The sequence below is a fragment of the Gekko japonicus genome, unplaced genomic scaffold, assembly GCF_001447785.1.
Source record: "Gekko japonicus isolate JY-2015 unplaced genomic scaffold, Gekko_japonicus_V1.1 scaffold3373, whole genome shotgun sequence".
NCBI classification, from domain to species: Eukaryota; Metazoa; Chordata; class Lepidosauria; order Squamata; family Gekkonidae; genus Gekko; species Gekko japonicus.
In genome coordinates this window covers 91351-104961 of record NW_015175468.1, presented here as the reverse complement: position 1 = coordinate 104961, position 13611 = coordinate 91351, and the positions used below count along the sequence as shown (strand labels likewise).

The 13611-nt window shown below is 44.6% G+C and overlaps 1 protein-coding gene across 1 annotated transcript in view; it reads left to right on the top strand.

The window, feature by feature from the left end:
• Positions 1–12193, top strand: part of LOC107122794 (epididymal sperm-binding protein 1-like) — a gene marked incomplete at its 5' end in the record, with an annotated part of 67181 nt that extends 54988 nt beyond the window's left edge. The window contains 3 exons of the mRNA XM_015425934.1: positions 8533–8691; positions 10279–10440; positions 12072–12193. Coding sequence (XP_015281420.1) covers positions 8533–8691; positions 10279–10440; positions 12072–12193 — 443 coding nt within the window. The remainder of the gene's footprint in view (positions 1–8532; positions 8692–10278; positions 10441–12071) is intronic.
• Between the last annotated feature and the right edge of the window lie 1418 nt (positions 12194–13611).

Below are 13611 nucleotides of genomic sequence, written 5' to 3'. Positions count from 1 at the left end.
TGTTGTTTCTGTGGGAAGAAGATGTGGCGAAGGAGAGCATATAAAAACAGCAGAGTGGAGTGCTTTCTTCACTCCTATCAGGTTTCCAGTTTAAAAGAGAGAGGGAGAGAGATGGGTTCTGCCATCGTCTTCCTCATTTATGCTTCTGCTCTCCTGCCACTTCTTGCAGCAGAGGAAGGTAAGGCCCACCAAGGGTTTAGACTTTCCAATTTCCCGGGGGGGGGGGGGCGGGGGATGGGCCGGGGGAATTCGTGTCGCAGGGCGCAGGGGGTCGGGGGAGGCTGAGCACTTTCCTGAAAATGTCGGCGGGGGGTGAAGCCCCGCCGCCCCCACGAAGATTACGCCTATGAGGCCCACCATTCCATCTCCTGGCTCCTTTCCGCCAGGATAGCACGTTACTAATACCTACTGATCTCTTGCTGCTTGCCTCAGATTTAGATTTTCATGGCCTTCAAAACTATTTTCATTATAAAATACCCCTATATATGCTTACCACTGTGACAAAAGTTTACATTTGGATTTTCATAAGACTCCTCAACTGAAACGAATAAATGTTTAAAATAAAGGAAGGGATTTTTTCACACTTTGCTATTACAGCCTTGAGGAATCATTGCCACAGGCTGTTGTGTCAGAAACTATCACAGGTGCCTTTGAGAAGGATTCAATGACTTTGTGAAGGCTCATCTGTGGCTATCATGCCAGGATAGCCGGAATCACAGTGTCCGAAAGAGTGCAGCTTTTCTTACCAAGTTGTGGGGAACTGATAGCCATCTTGATTTCAGTAAGGCTTTTGATAAAGTTCCACATAATATTCTTGTTGACAAATTGGAAAAATGTGGTTTGGATCCTAGGACAGTTAGGTGGATCTGTAATTGGTTGACAGATTGCACCCAAATAGTGTTTGTTAATGGTTCCTCATCCTCTTGGAGAGCAGTGACAAGTAGAGTGCCTCAAGGATATGTCCTGGAACCTGTTTTGTTCAACATCTTTATCAATGATTTGGATGAAGGGATAGAGGGAATGCTTATTAAATTTGCAGATAATACTAAATTTGGAGGGGTATCAAATACAGTAGAAGACAGAGTTAGGATACAGGATGATCTTGACAGGCTGGAAAACTGGGCTAAAATAAATTTAATGAATTTCAATGGGGATAAATGTAAAGTTCTGCATTTAGTTAGGGAAAAAAATCAAATGCATAATTATAGGTTGGGGGAGACTTGTCTTGGCAGTAGTATGTGCAAAAAGGATCTAGGGGTCTTAGTAGGCCATACACTGAACATGAGTCAGCAGTGTGATGCGGTTGCTAAAAAGGCAAATGTGATTTTGGGCTGTAGCAACAGAAGTATAGTGTCCTGATCACGCGAAGTGATGGTACCACTTTACTCTGCGCTGGTTAGACCTCACCTGGAGTATTGTGTTCAGTTTTAGGCACCACAGTTAAAGATATAGACAAGCTGGAATGTGTCTAGAAGAGAGCAACAAATATGGTGAGGGGTCTGGAGACCAAGTCCTATGAGAAAAGGTTGAAGAAGCTGGGTATGTTTATCCTGAGAGGTGATATGATAACCACCTTCAGGTACTTGAAGGGCTGTCATATAGAGGAAGGTATGGAGTTGTTTTCTGTTGCCCCAGAAGGTCGGACCAGAACCAATGGGTTGAAATTAATTTTTCAGCTAAACATTAGTGGAAAAGGCTTCATTGGGAGGTGGTGGGTGCTCATTCTTTGGAGGTTTTCCAACATAGGCTAGATGGCCATCTGACAGCAATGCTGATTGTGTGAACTTAGGCAGATCATGAGAGGGAGGGCAGGAAGGGTTGCCTCAGTGCTTAGTTCTTGTGGCCCTTTCTTACATGCCCAGAGAAATGCTGATTGCCACTTTAGGGCCAGGAAGCATTTTTTCTCCAGGCCAGTGGTCACTGCAGGTGTGGAGGGGGAGGTATTTGTGAATTTCCTGCATTGTACAGGAGGTTGGACTAGGTGAACCTGGAGGTCCCTTCCAACTCTATGATTCTATGTTCTGGCTCCCAGGCAGAGAATCTGTTGTGTAAGCAGAAGGTCCCAAGCTCAATCACTCATGTTTCTCTAGTTAAGAGAATCAGCTAGTAGGTGATGTGAAAGACCTCTGCCAGAGACCTTGGAGAGCTGCTGCCAGTCAGAGTAGACAGGACTGACCTCGATAGACAAGTAGACTGTCGCAGTAGGAGGCAGCTGAGTTTCATATATTCTGCTTTTGATCTATAGTGAAGCCATAGCTAGGCACTGTCACTAGAAAGGATGTTGAGCTAGAAGTGTCATTTGTTTGCCCAGTGTGCCATTTCTTACACTCCTGATTTGTCATTTATACCAATTTGGCCAGTTCCTTTGTACATGATGGAGGCCAGAAACTGGAAGGCTGGTCATGGCAGGGAAGAAGAAGAAGAACAGTTGGATTTATACTCTGCCCTATACTCAGAGTCTCAGAGCTGCTTACAGTCCCCTTCCTCTCCCCTGTGAGGTAGGTGGGGCTGAGACAGCTCTGAGAGAACTGCTCTTGAGAGAACAGCTCTGAGAGAACTGCTCTTGAGAGAACAGCTCTGAGAGAACTGTGACTGGGAATCAAATGAAGAAGACTGGCAGATTGCTAATATCTGCTCCAGAAACAAAACCAGGTGGTTTTGGAATTCCCAAGCCCAGGAATCTGTTCGGATGAGGAAAGTCTCATAAACACTCATAGTTGGGAGCTATTTGTATGAGCCTGTGCCACAATATGTTGTGTATGTGCAACTACCATTAATTACCTCTTGATGACCCATTTATTGAAGTTGCTGTAATCAAACAAACCTGGGTTCTATAGTTTGTGGTGCTTGTGGTCCATATGGCCCAGCCACTACAGACTCCATGAAAGCCTACCACATTATTTCCAAGGGTCCACTGACCCCCAGGAGAATGGGGGGTTCCGTCAGCTGTTGTGGGAAGGAGAGACAGTGAAGCTCCCATATGTGAGCTCTGTGGTGCTTAGGAGCTACCCCCAAAATTGTTGTGACCACATGTGCAGAGTTGGCATGGAAGTGTCAGTATTGGCCCCCCCAAGTGAGATCTTGCCAGCTGTATATTCCTGGCCTGCCATTTAACTCTTTTACCATTAGGAGATGTGTAGAAGTGAGTATTACAGAAGGTGCAGTTTGTTGTATGGGGGAGGAGGGGGTAAAGTGGCAACCAACACAATCTTCTGTTTTACACAGAAAGGAACCAGAGCCAGGAGGCCACATCAGGGAAAGGTCTCAGCCTCTATATCCTGTTATGGCCCTCCAGAGGAACTGGTTGGCCACTGTGTGAGACAGGATGCTGGACTTGATGGACCACTGGTCTGATCCAGCAGGGCTCTTCTTATGTCCTTATGTGAGCAACAATGTGGCAAATGAAGTTCAATGTTGGGAAGGGAACAAGAGCCCTTCCTTCCTTTCCGTCTAGCTACCTGGGATGTTCAAGGTGTGTGTGGGGGGCCACTAGCTAGAGACAGTGGGCCTTCTCATAGTTTCTCCTTTATGTCACTTTTGTTATGTCCTCTTCCCTCTCTGTTTCTTTTTCAGATGACAAACCCTGTGTCTTTCCCTTCATTTACAAAAAAATTTCCTTTTCTTCATGTACCACATACGGGACTGCAGATGAGAAACTTTGGTGTGCCACAACTCCTAACTATGACAAACATACTGACCAATGGAAGTGGTGTGCTACTCAAGGTGACAAAATCCCAGTTTATCCTCCACTTCATGAGGGAACGGATTGATTTGCAGAATTTATTCATTCATTTGCTTTGTTCCTTGGGCTGGAAGGAAACATCAGATATACAAGAAGTCCCCCCCCCCCGAAAAAAAACTGGCCCCAGATGTGAAGTACATTTTAACATCACTCCCCACTCCTGAAATACAAAACCGTTCAGTTAGGCTGAAGCTGGTGGGAAGGAGCAGGAAGAGAATTTTCACTCTAGGTTGATGAATTTTTCAGATTCAGAGAGCATGAGGTTGGGAAAAGATCAGATCATGAGAGGGAGGGCAGGAAGGGCTGCATCAGGGCTTAGTTCTTGTGACCCTTTCCAATGTTCCCTCTAAGCCGTGGAGTCTTGTGAGCAAAAAGTCTACTTGGTGAGCTACCAGCATTAAAGTTGTAAGCGAGCAATTTGGATACTGCATGAATTCATTTACTCCGGAGCCGTCCACCCTGAGCTAAGACAAAAATGTGTGAGCCGGAGGCTAAAATACTGTGAGCTAGCTCACACTAACTCGGCTTAGAGGGAACACTGGCCCTTTCTCACATGCCCAGGGAAATGCTGGTCGCCATGTTGGGGTCGGGAAGCAATTTTTCTCCAGGCCAGTTTGGCCAGGGATCCTGGAGGTTTTTTGCCATTTTCTGGGCATGGAGCAGGGATCACTCTCTCTGTGTGTGAGGTATTTATGAATTCCCTGCATTGTGCAGGGGGTTGGACTAGATGACCCTGGAGGTGCCTTCCAACTCCATGATTCTAAGATTCTGAAAATTTCATTAATACCTGTCTGAATGTAGAGGATCATGGGAATGGTGGGTGTATTTATATCAAAAGTACAAAAAGGAAAATTTTTTTGGGGTGGTAGCTGATTGATTCATTATTGTACAAAGTTCTTATGGCATGCAGAATTCATCAGGGGGAATCAGGGCATTCACCTAGTGCTGGAACTGTCCACAGGAATTAAGGTCTTTTACTGTGGACAGTTCCGGCACTAGGCAAATGTTCTGATTCCCCCAGACAAATCCTGCATGGTGAAACGCATAGGGACTTCATACAATAATAAATCTATCATCTAGGAGAGCCAGTTTGGTGTAGTGGTTAGGACCATGGACTCTAATCTGGGAGAACTGGGTTTGATTCCCCACTCCCCCACATGCAGCTGCTGGTGTGACCTTGGGTCAGTTACAAGTTCTTTCAGAGCTGTTTTTTCACGAGCAGTTCTCAAAAGAGCTCTCTCAGCCCCACCTACTTCACAGGGTGTCTCTTGTGGGGAGGAGAAGGGAAGGGAAAGGAGATAGTAAGCCACTCTGAGACTCCTTTGGGTAGTAAAGGGTGGGGTATAAATCCAATCTCCTCCTCCTCCTCCTCTTCTTCTTCGTCATCTATTACCTGGCATTTCCCCCCCCTTTTTTGTTCTGTTGGCACATTGTTGGGTGCTGCCCATTTTTCCTTCATTCCTGGGTATATTTACACAGAATATAAAAGAACAAGAAGTTTTTGTTTTGCTAAAAATTGAGGGACTTTCCCGTGACAAGCCCTAATATGTGGAAACAATGAGTTAAACGATTAGCCAAAATGATAATATGATTCACTTTCTGAAGACTCATAGTAGCAGGACAAATAAGCCAATAAAATAACCTTATTTTACCTTAGGAAAGGCCAAGAGCATCCTTCTCCTTTTTCGGAGGGGCAGTGCCCTTGATCCAAGCAAGTGCAGTGAGGGGCTATGCCCTTGATCCAAGCAAAAATACCCCAGGAGGGAAAGTCTGGCGAATCAGATGAGAATTAGGAACCTTTAAGGGAAAAGATCAGTTTAAAGTTTAAACTTTCTTTTGTGCTTCCCTTCCAGTAAGATTTGCCTATGAATTTCTTCGTTCCTCAGATAGAACTACCCATTCTAATCCCCATTTCCCCTTCTTCTCTTTAAGAAGCTGAATAAATGTCTTCCATTATATATTTTTTTAAAAAAAACCTCTGAAAGTAATCTGGATACTGAGATTTATTTATGCCTGTACATGCTCCTCGATGAAGCTATCCTTGAGACGAAACACTCCCCGCCCCGCACTCTTGCTTTGGAGAGCTCTCCTGTGGCTCACTCTCCAAGGTTTTGGCTAGGGCCATAGGCTGTTTCTGTGACGAACCAGCATGTTTTAAAGTCTTAAGACAGATCCCGGCTTTGCCCCCTGTAGGATCCCAATTCGTTTTGTTTTGCCCTTTGCAATCTTTCCAATACAAAAGTGCATTTGTAATCCAGCAGGGGAAAAGATTTCTCAGGGCGAGAGGGTTAAAATCCCTTCTCTCTTCCTATTTCTTTGCTCATATCTTAATTGCTCCTCTTAATGTTGTATCTTAAACAAAAAACAACAACAAATGAACAAAAAAGGGAGGTTTGATGCCCAAGATATGCACATTTCTAAGCAAGTGTAGCAATTCCCCTCACTCCCAGGAGGAAAACCGGTGTGATGTCTCTCAATAATGGGGTGGATCCAAGCATCTTCCGAGTAGCCTTCCTCCGATGGAAGAGCCACTTATATTGTAGAAGGCTTTGGTCTTGAGTCAAAAGTAAGGTGAGGTATTAATTTTTTATAAATGAATAAACTGCTCATGATAAGTGTGTCCTTTGGATTTAAAAGCCTTGTTGCTAGAATTGCCCAAAGAGCATCCGGCTGTCCTTCAACATGGTGGAATTCTCTGCGTGCTAACATCAGGGCCCTGTGGGATCTATTACAATTCCGCATGGCCTGCAAGGCAGAGATGTTCCACCAAGCTTATGGTTGAGGACAGTAATTGTTTTTAACAGCAACGGTGTTAAACAGTTCAATAACTATCTGAATACAATCTCCTTTCACCCCTCTTCCCCCATCACTAATGTAATCTGGGGGGGGGGCAGAATTATATGACATGGCTTTTTGGATTTTGGGATAGATTTTATGTGTCTTATATGAATCTGTTATGAACCACCTTAAGCCTGCTTGTGGGGAGGGTGGTTGTTTACCCTGACTTCCAGACAGCTTTTGATAAAGTTCCTCATCAAAGGCTCCCAAATAAGCTCAATAGTCATGGGATAAAAGGGCAAGTCCTCTTGTGGATCAAAAACTGGCTAATTAATTGAAAACAGAGAGTGAGTATAAGTGGGTGATTTTCACAGTGGAGGATGGTAATCGGTGGGGTACCGCAGGGCTCAGTACTGGAATCAATGCTTTTTAACTTGTTCATTAATGTTTTGGAGTTGGGAGTAAACAGTGAAGTGGCTAAATTTGTGGATGACACAAAATCGTTCAGGGTGGTGAAAACCAGGGAGGATTGTGAGGCACTCCAAAGAAATCTGTTGAGGATGGGTGAGTGGGCATCAGTGTGGCAAATGGGGTTCAATGTGGCCAAGTGCAAAGTGATGCACATTGGGACCAAAAATCCTAACTATAAATACACATTGATGGGGTCAGAACTGGCAGACACTGACCAAGAGAGAGCTCTTCAGTCATAGTAGATAACTCACTGAAAATGTCAAGACAGTGTGCAACTGCAATAAAAAAGGCCAGTACTATGCTGGGGATTATTAGGAAGGGAACTGAAAACAAACCAGCCAGAGTCATAATGCCCCTGTATAAATTGATAGTGCAACCTCATTTGGAATACTGTGTGCAAATCTGGTCATTACAGCTCAGAAAGGATATCATAGCATTGGAAAAAGTGCAGAAAAGGGCAACCAGAATGATAAAAGGGTTGGAACACTTTTCCTATGAAGAAAGGTTAAAGTGCTTGGGGCTCTTTAGCTTGGAGAAACAACAACTGAGGGGTGACATGATCGAGGTTTACAAGATTATGCATGGGATAGAGCAGGTAGAGAAAGAAGGACTTTTCTCCCTTTCTCACAATACAAGAACTTGACTCATGGGCACTCAATGAAATTGCTGAGCAGTTGGGTTAGAACAGATAAAAGGAAGTACTTCTTCACCCAAAGAGTGATTAACACTTGGAATTCACGGCCACAGGAGGTGGTGGTGGCTACAAGCATGGACAGCTTCAAGAGGGAATTGGATAAACATATGGAGCAGAGGTCCATCAGTGGCTATTAGCCACAAAGTATAGATAGGAACTCTCAGTCTGGGACAAGTGATGCTCTATATTCTTGGTCCTTGGGGGGGCAACAGTGGGAGGGCTTCTAGTTTCCTGGCCATGCTGGTGGACCTCCTGGTGGCACCTGGTATTTTTGGCCACTGTGTGACAGAGTGTTGGACTAGATGGGCCATTAGCCTGATCCAACATTGGCTTCTCTTATGTTCTTATGGTCTACAAACCTAATATAATAAATAAATAAATAAACCGGGGTGGGAAATTCCTGGAGATTTGGGGGAGAAGCCTGGAGAGGGAGGGCTTGGGTGAGGGGAGGGACCTCAGCAGGGTACAATGCCATAAAGCCCACCCTCCAAAGCAGCTATTTTCCTTCAAGGGGGACTGATCTCCAGGCCCCAGATGGAAGTTATGAACACTACTGATTGTATCACAGATCCAGGAAAAGAACCCAAGAACAATTCCTCAGTCTTCCTTCTTTAAAATGCTAAGGTGAAGCTGCTTCAGTGATATTCATTCTTAGTACCTGGGATGATTCCAGTTCAAGGATTTAGAGAAAAAGAACCTGATACAAAATCTTCTACATCTGCTATACAGAAGCCAGGGCTATGTGCAGTATGTTCTTTTGTCCCAAAAGGAATGTAGGAAAAGGAGAGAACCAAATTATGAATATACATTACAATATATATAGGCTCTGCTCTTGTTCTTCATCTAGAATATGGAGGCAATTCTTTAGGCCAACCCTGTGTCTTCCCATTTTTCTACCGGAAAAAGACATACTTCACCTGTGTCCCTGAAAAATCTAACAAGACCTGGTGCGCCACGACGGGCAGCTATGATAAGGACAAGAAATGGAGCTACTGTGCTGATACAAGTAAGTATACTGAGCCTGTATCCAGAACGGTTGCAAGCAATGCTCCCTCTAAACTGTGGAGTATTGTGAGCAAAAATTCTGCTTTTGTGAGCTACTGCCATTAAAGTTGTGAGTGAGTGATTTGGCTACTGTATAAATTATTCTGGAGCCATCCTTCCTGGGCTAAGACAAAAATGTGTAAGCCAGAGGCTAAAAAACAGTGAGCTAGCTCACACTGACTCAGCTTAGAGGGAACACTGGTTGCAAGAGATTTGGTTCTGGATTGAGCACAATGAGGACATTTTAAAAACATTAGCCAGAAAAATCCCTTCAGAGAGCGAATGTAGAGCAGTAGCTTGTGTCTTGGATGAGGCCTCAGAAGACCCAAGACCCCCACTCTGCCCTGAAGCTTGCTGGCCGACTATTGGCCATTCAGTCTCTCTTGCCCTGACCAACCTCGTTGCAAGTCGTTGCAAGGATAAAAGGTCTAGGAAGGGTCTGCTGCCCTGAATTTCTTTGGAAGAATCGCAAGGTAAAAATAGGATACATTTGTGGCATTTTTAGTCCTGTTTTTCAGCCAAAAACTGACAAACAAAGCAACATAAAACAATTCAAAATACAGATAGGAATAAAATATTATGTTTCTTTTCTCTGATTGGGGACTTCCAGGGTTTATTTACCCTGGAATAGGGTTTACCCAGATTGGTTCCCTTTTCAGAGTCCCTGTCACTTATGGCATTTCTGTATATTTTGTATGCATATGTATATATATTTATAATAAAGCGTATTTGCTTCAGGTACACATGTATACCAGGGGATGCAAAGAGGTACTCCTTTGGGGCAACATCTCTGCTACCCCCCAAAGGGGAGAGAGATCCTGCACCCCCAAGATGCTTCAACCAACTCTTAGCAGTGTCTGTCTGTTTTTCTTTCTCTCCCTTTCAGGGTCTAAAATTGCACTTCCTTTCCACAGATTTCCATTCACTCCCTACCTACCTCTCTCCAGCTATATGGGGAGCTCGCCTCTGTTTCTGACACTCAAGACCAATGCTCCCTCTAAGCTGTGGAGTCTTGTGAGCAAAAATCCTACTTTGTGAGCGACTGCCATTAAAGTTGTGAGCGAGTGATTTGGCTGCTGCATAAATGACTTTAACCTGGAGCCATCCTTCCTGAGCGAAGACAAAAATGTGTGAGCTGGAGGCTAAAAAACGGTGAGCTAGCTCGCACTAACTCAGCTTAGAGGGAACACTGCTCAAGACCCATGAAGGAGGTATCTGTAGTCATTAAGACATTATCTTCCCTTCGCGATGAGGACAAATTGAGCCACAGTGAACAGCTGGCACATAGTATCATAAAAGGTGCTCAGAGAAGCAGTCACTTCAGTGAATTTTGATCTAGGCATGACAGATCAGTTCCTGACCTCAGCCTCCTCTAGGATTGCCAGCTCCGGTCTGGAACATTCCTGGGGATCTGGGGGTGGAGCCTGTGGTGTGCGGGGTTTCGCTTTGATCCTGGCCAAACCAGATATAGGATGTCCTCTGATGAGGTGCAAGTGTGCGATTGGGGAAGTGCTAGAAGTCCCCTCTCACTTTTCTCCATCCCTTCCAGGACTAAGTGATGAACCTATCGGCCCCTGCATCTTTCCATTTGTCTTCGAAGGCCAGTCTCACTCAACGTGTGTCACAGATGGCTCACCTAATGGGAAACCCTTTTGCTCTCTCACCGACCACTATGATGCAGATCTCAAGAAGGTCCCTTGTGAAAATTCAGGTAGGAAGAGCAGAAGAGACCTTTGTTAGTGTCTCAGGGACTGGTTTCAGAGGGTTACCTGTGTTGGTCTGCAGCAGGACAGTTAGATATGCTTCCAGTAGCGCCTTAGAGGCCAAGAAGTTTTTCATGGTATAAGCTTTTGAGAGTCAAGGCTCCCTTTGTCAAACGCAAGTAGGAATGGAGCTAAGTCTTTATCTTATCTTATAACATAGACCTTTATTGGCATAACACAGCAGCAATAAGGAAGATAATGGGACAAATTGATAGATCAAAACAAGTTACACCAGCAACAGGCCATTTTTTAAACTTCACAGAAATAATAAACTCAGTTAGTAATATAGCAATCCCAATAACACAAAGAAAATTAAGACTTGTACACCCTTACCCTTAACTTCCAAACATAGGCTAAGAATTCAGCAACAGACAGGGTAGTTGCCGGGTACTTATCGGACAACAGAATTTTAAGATCATTATCAGTAGAATTCCTTGTGGGAGGTAAGTGGGGACTAATCAAATAGCTGCACATGGTAGAATAATGGGGACAACGTAGCAGGATGTGAGCAACTGAATCCGGTTCACTATAGAGGCAATTGCAGGTTCTATCCCTATAGGGGATACCCCTATATCTGCCTGATACAACAGCCGAAGGAAAGAGATTAAATCTCGCTAGCATAAAAACCCGCCGATAAAGAGGAATTGTTAGATTAGAGATGTACAAGGCCATAGAGGCTTGGGGTGGGTTAAGTCTTTATATTCCAGTCAGAAGGTGGGAGGGGTGTTCAAGGGATACCTGTAAAAGATGCAAAGGTGCAATGCATATTGTAATCAGCTTGATGAGAGCAGAGGGGAAATGCTTGGGGGCAGAAAATTAGCATTGGTATTGAGATAAGAGTCCTATATCCCTATTCAGCTGGGGGGGTGTCATTGTTCTGAACTTGTGAATAAACTGAAGTCCGGCAAGCGTGCGTTGCAATTCCCCCTTGAAGCTTCTTTGTTTGTATCATATATGAGTAGATAGGCACAAGAAGGACTGCTTAGTGATAAATGAAGTAGATATTCCTCTTTCTCCCCCAAATGGAATGCTTGATTACCCTGATCTCCGCAGTATTTTGCTTCTCACCTGGAGAAAATGACCACTTTGGAAGGTGGACTCTATGGCATTATACCCCATTGAAGTCCCTTCAGTCCCCATACCCACTGTACCCAGACTCTGCCCCCCCCAAATCTCCAGGTATTTCCCAACCCAGAGCTAACCCTACCCAAAATGGTGAAAACCCAAATATTGCAATAAAGTCTAATCTTATGGGAAGATTCAAACCAGAAACAGATGAGCAACCACAAACAGCATGTCCTTTCACCCTCAAATGCCCTCCCCTGAACAGTTTGGTATTTACTGAGCCTCCTAAAAGCCAGGAGGGTGGGACCATTCCTTGGAACCGCTATAAGACAGAAGTGGTAAGATGCTGCCAATGAGGAATATACTGAGAGTCTGCCTCTGAGATTTGTTGAGGGCCATTTTAGGTAAACGTATAGGTTGCAGTCACACGAGCAGTTTGATCTGATACCTTTGTGGTACCCTTGCAGATTTAAAAAGCATGATCAGACAGAGACATCTGCCTTCTGTGCCGCAGTTGTCAGCACCCTGTTCTGGCCCATCTCCGAAGCAGAGTTAATGGACACTGGGGAAAGACTGGTCTTTATGGATGTCAGCACTTTCACCCTGCATTTCTGGCTGGCTGAACTCCCCTATTGAGAAGTCAAGCCATTTGGGAAGTCTGAACCTTACCTTCTGTTGTTGCCTCCTTTTAAAAAAAAAACAACACAAAACCCCCCACCAGGTAGCGATATGTGCATAAGCGCATAATCACCCCTGGCGTTGTCAGTCACCACCGCCAAGTAGTCATTCTGGATCGGGAGTCCCCAAGGGACTTGTTTTTGAGTGACAAATTTGCCCCCCAAACCCCTCTCTCCTGTTTCTGCGTCAGAGTTGCTGTTTGAGAGCATCCCATGATTGACACAAGGGTAAATGTACTGAAGCCAATGGGACTACTCTCATGTAAGTCTGCACTTTAACCTCCCCCCATGTATTCCAAGGAAGAGAGGGGAAGAGAAGGAGGCTGAGAGGGGCCAGAGTATTTGGCAGAAGGATTGTGGAGCTGTAAAAAAGAAGCTGGAGCTTCAGGTACATGCTTATGTGCATGCGTGAAAGACCAAAAAAAAAAGAAAAAAAAGAATGCCACAACAATCTGAATGATCGACCATGGGGTGAGAGTGTGGTGAAACCAGTTCATGGTGAGATGCCTAATCAAAATTTCCCGTTACAACATAAAACAGTGTAATTAGAGGCACGGCCAGATCGCGTGACTGTGGTCCATAGACTTCTGAACATTATAGGGGCCACCACAGAAAAGGGCCAAGATTAGGTCATGACATATTTTATTTGCTTGAAGAAAAAGATGGACAAGAGAAACTGTTGAGGTGCCTGGATTTGCTGAACAATGTTGCCACATAAAGGAATTATATGTTTATGCTGATCTGTAGCTTGGGAAATTCCTGGAAATTAGGGAGCAGTGCCTGTGAAGGCTGGAGTTTGAGGCATGGAGGGAGCTCAGTGTGAATGTAATGTCACTCTAGGACTTCTGTTTTTACATACTCTACGTTAAACCATAGAATTGGCCCTCCAAAGCTGCCATGTCATTCTAAGGGAACTATTCTCTGTAGTCTGGAGATCAGTTGTAATTCTGGGAGAACCTGAGGCCCCAGATGAAGGTTGGGAACCCTAGGGATGCCTCTTTGATTTCATATATAAATTGTATGTTTTAATATCAAATAATGTGCATATAGTTTGATCAACTTCTATTATGGCTGGATAATTTGCACATGCTAGGATTGCCAGTCTCCAGGTGGGGCTTGGAGTTCTCCGGGAATTACAACTGATCTCCAGACTACTGAGATCAGTTCCCCTGGAGGAGAAGGTAGCTTGGGAGAGCAGACTTTCTGGAATCACATCCCAGCTGAGCTACATCCCATCACCAAACTCCTCCCTCCATAGGCACCATCACAAGATCTCCAGTAATTTCCCAAACCAGAATTAGCAATCCTACTCCAGATGTTCCTGACATAGGGTTGCCAGTCCCCAGGTCCCCAGGTCCCAAAACAGCCATGTCCAGG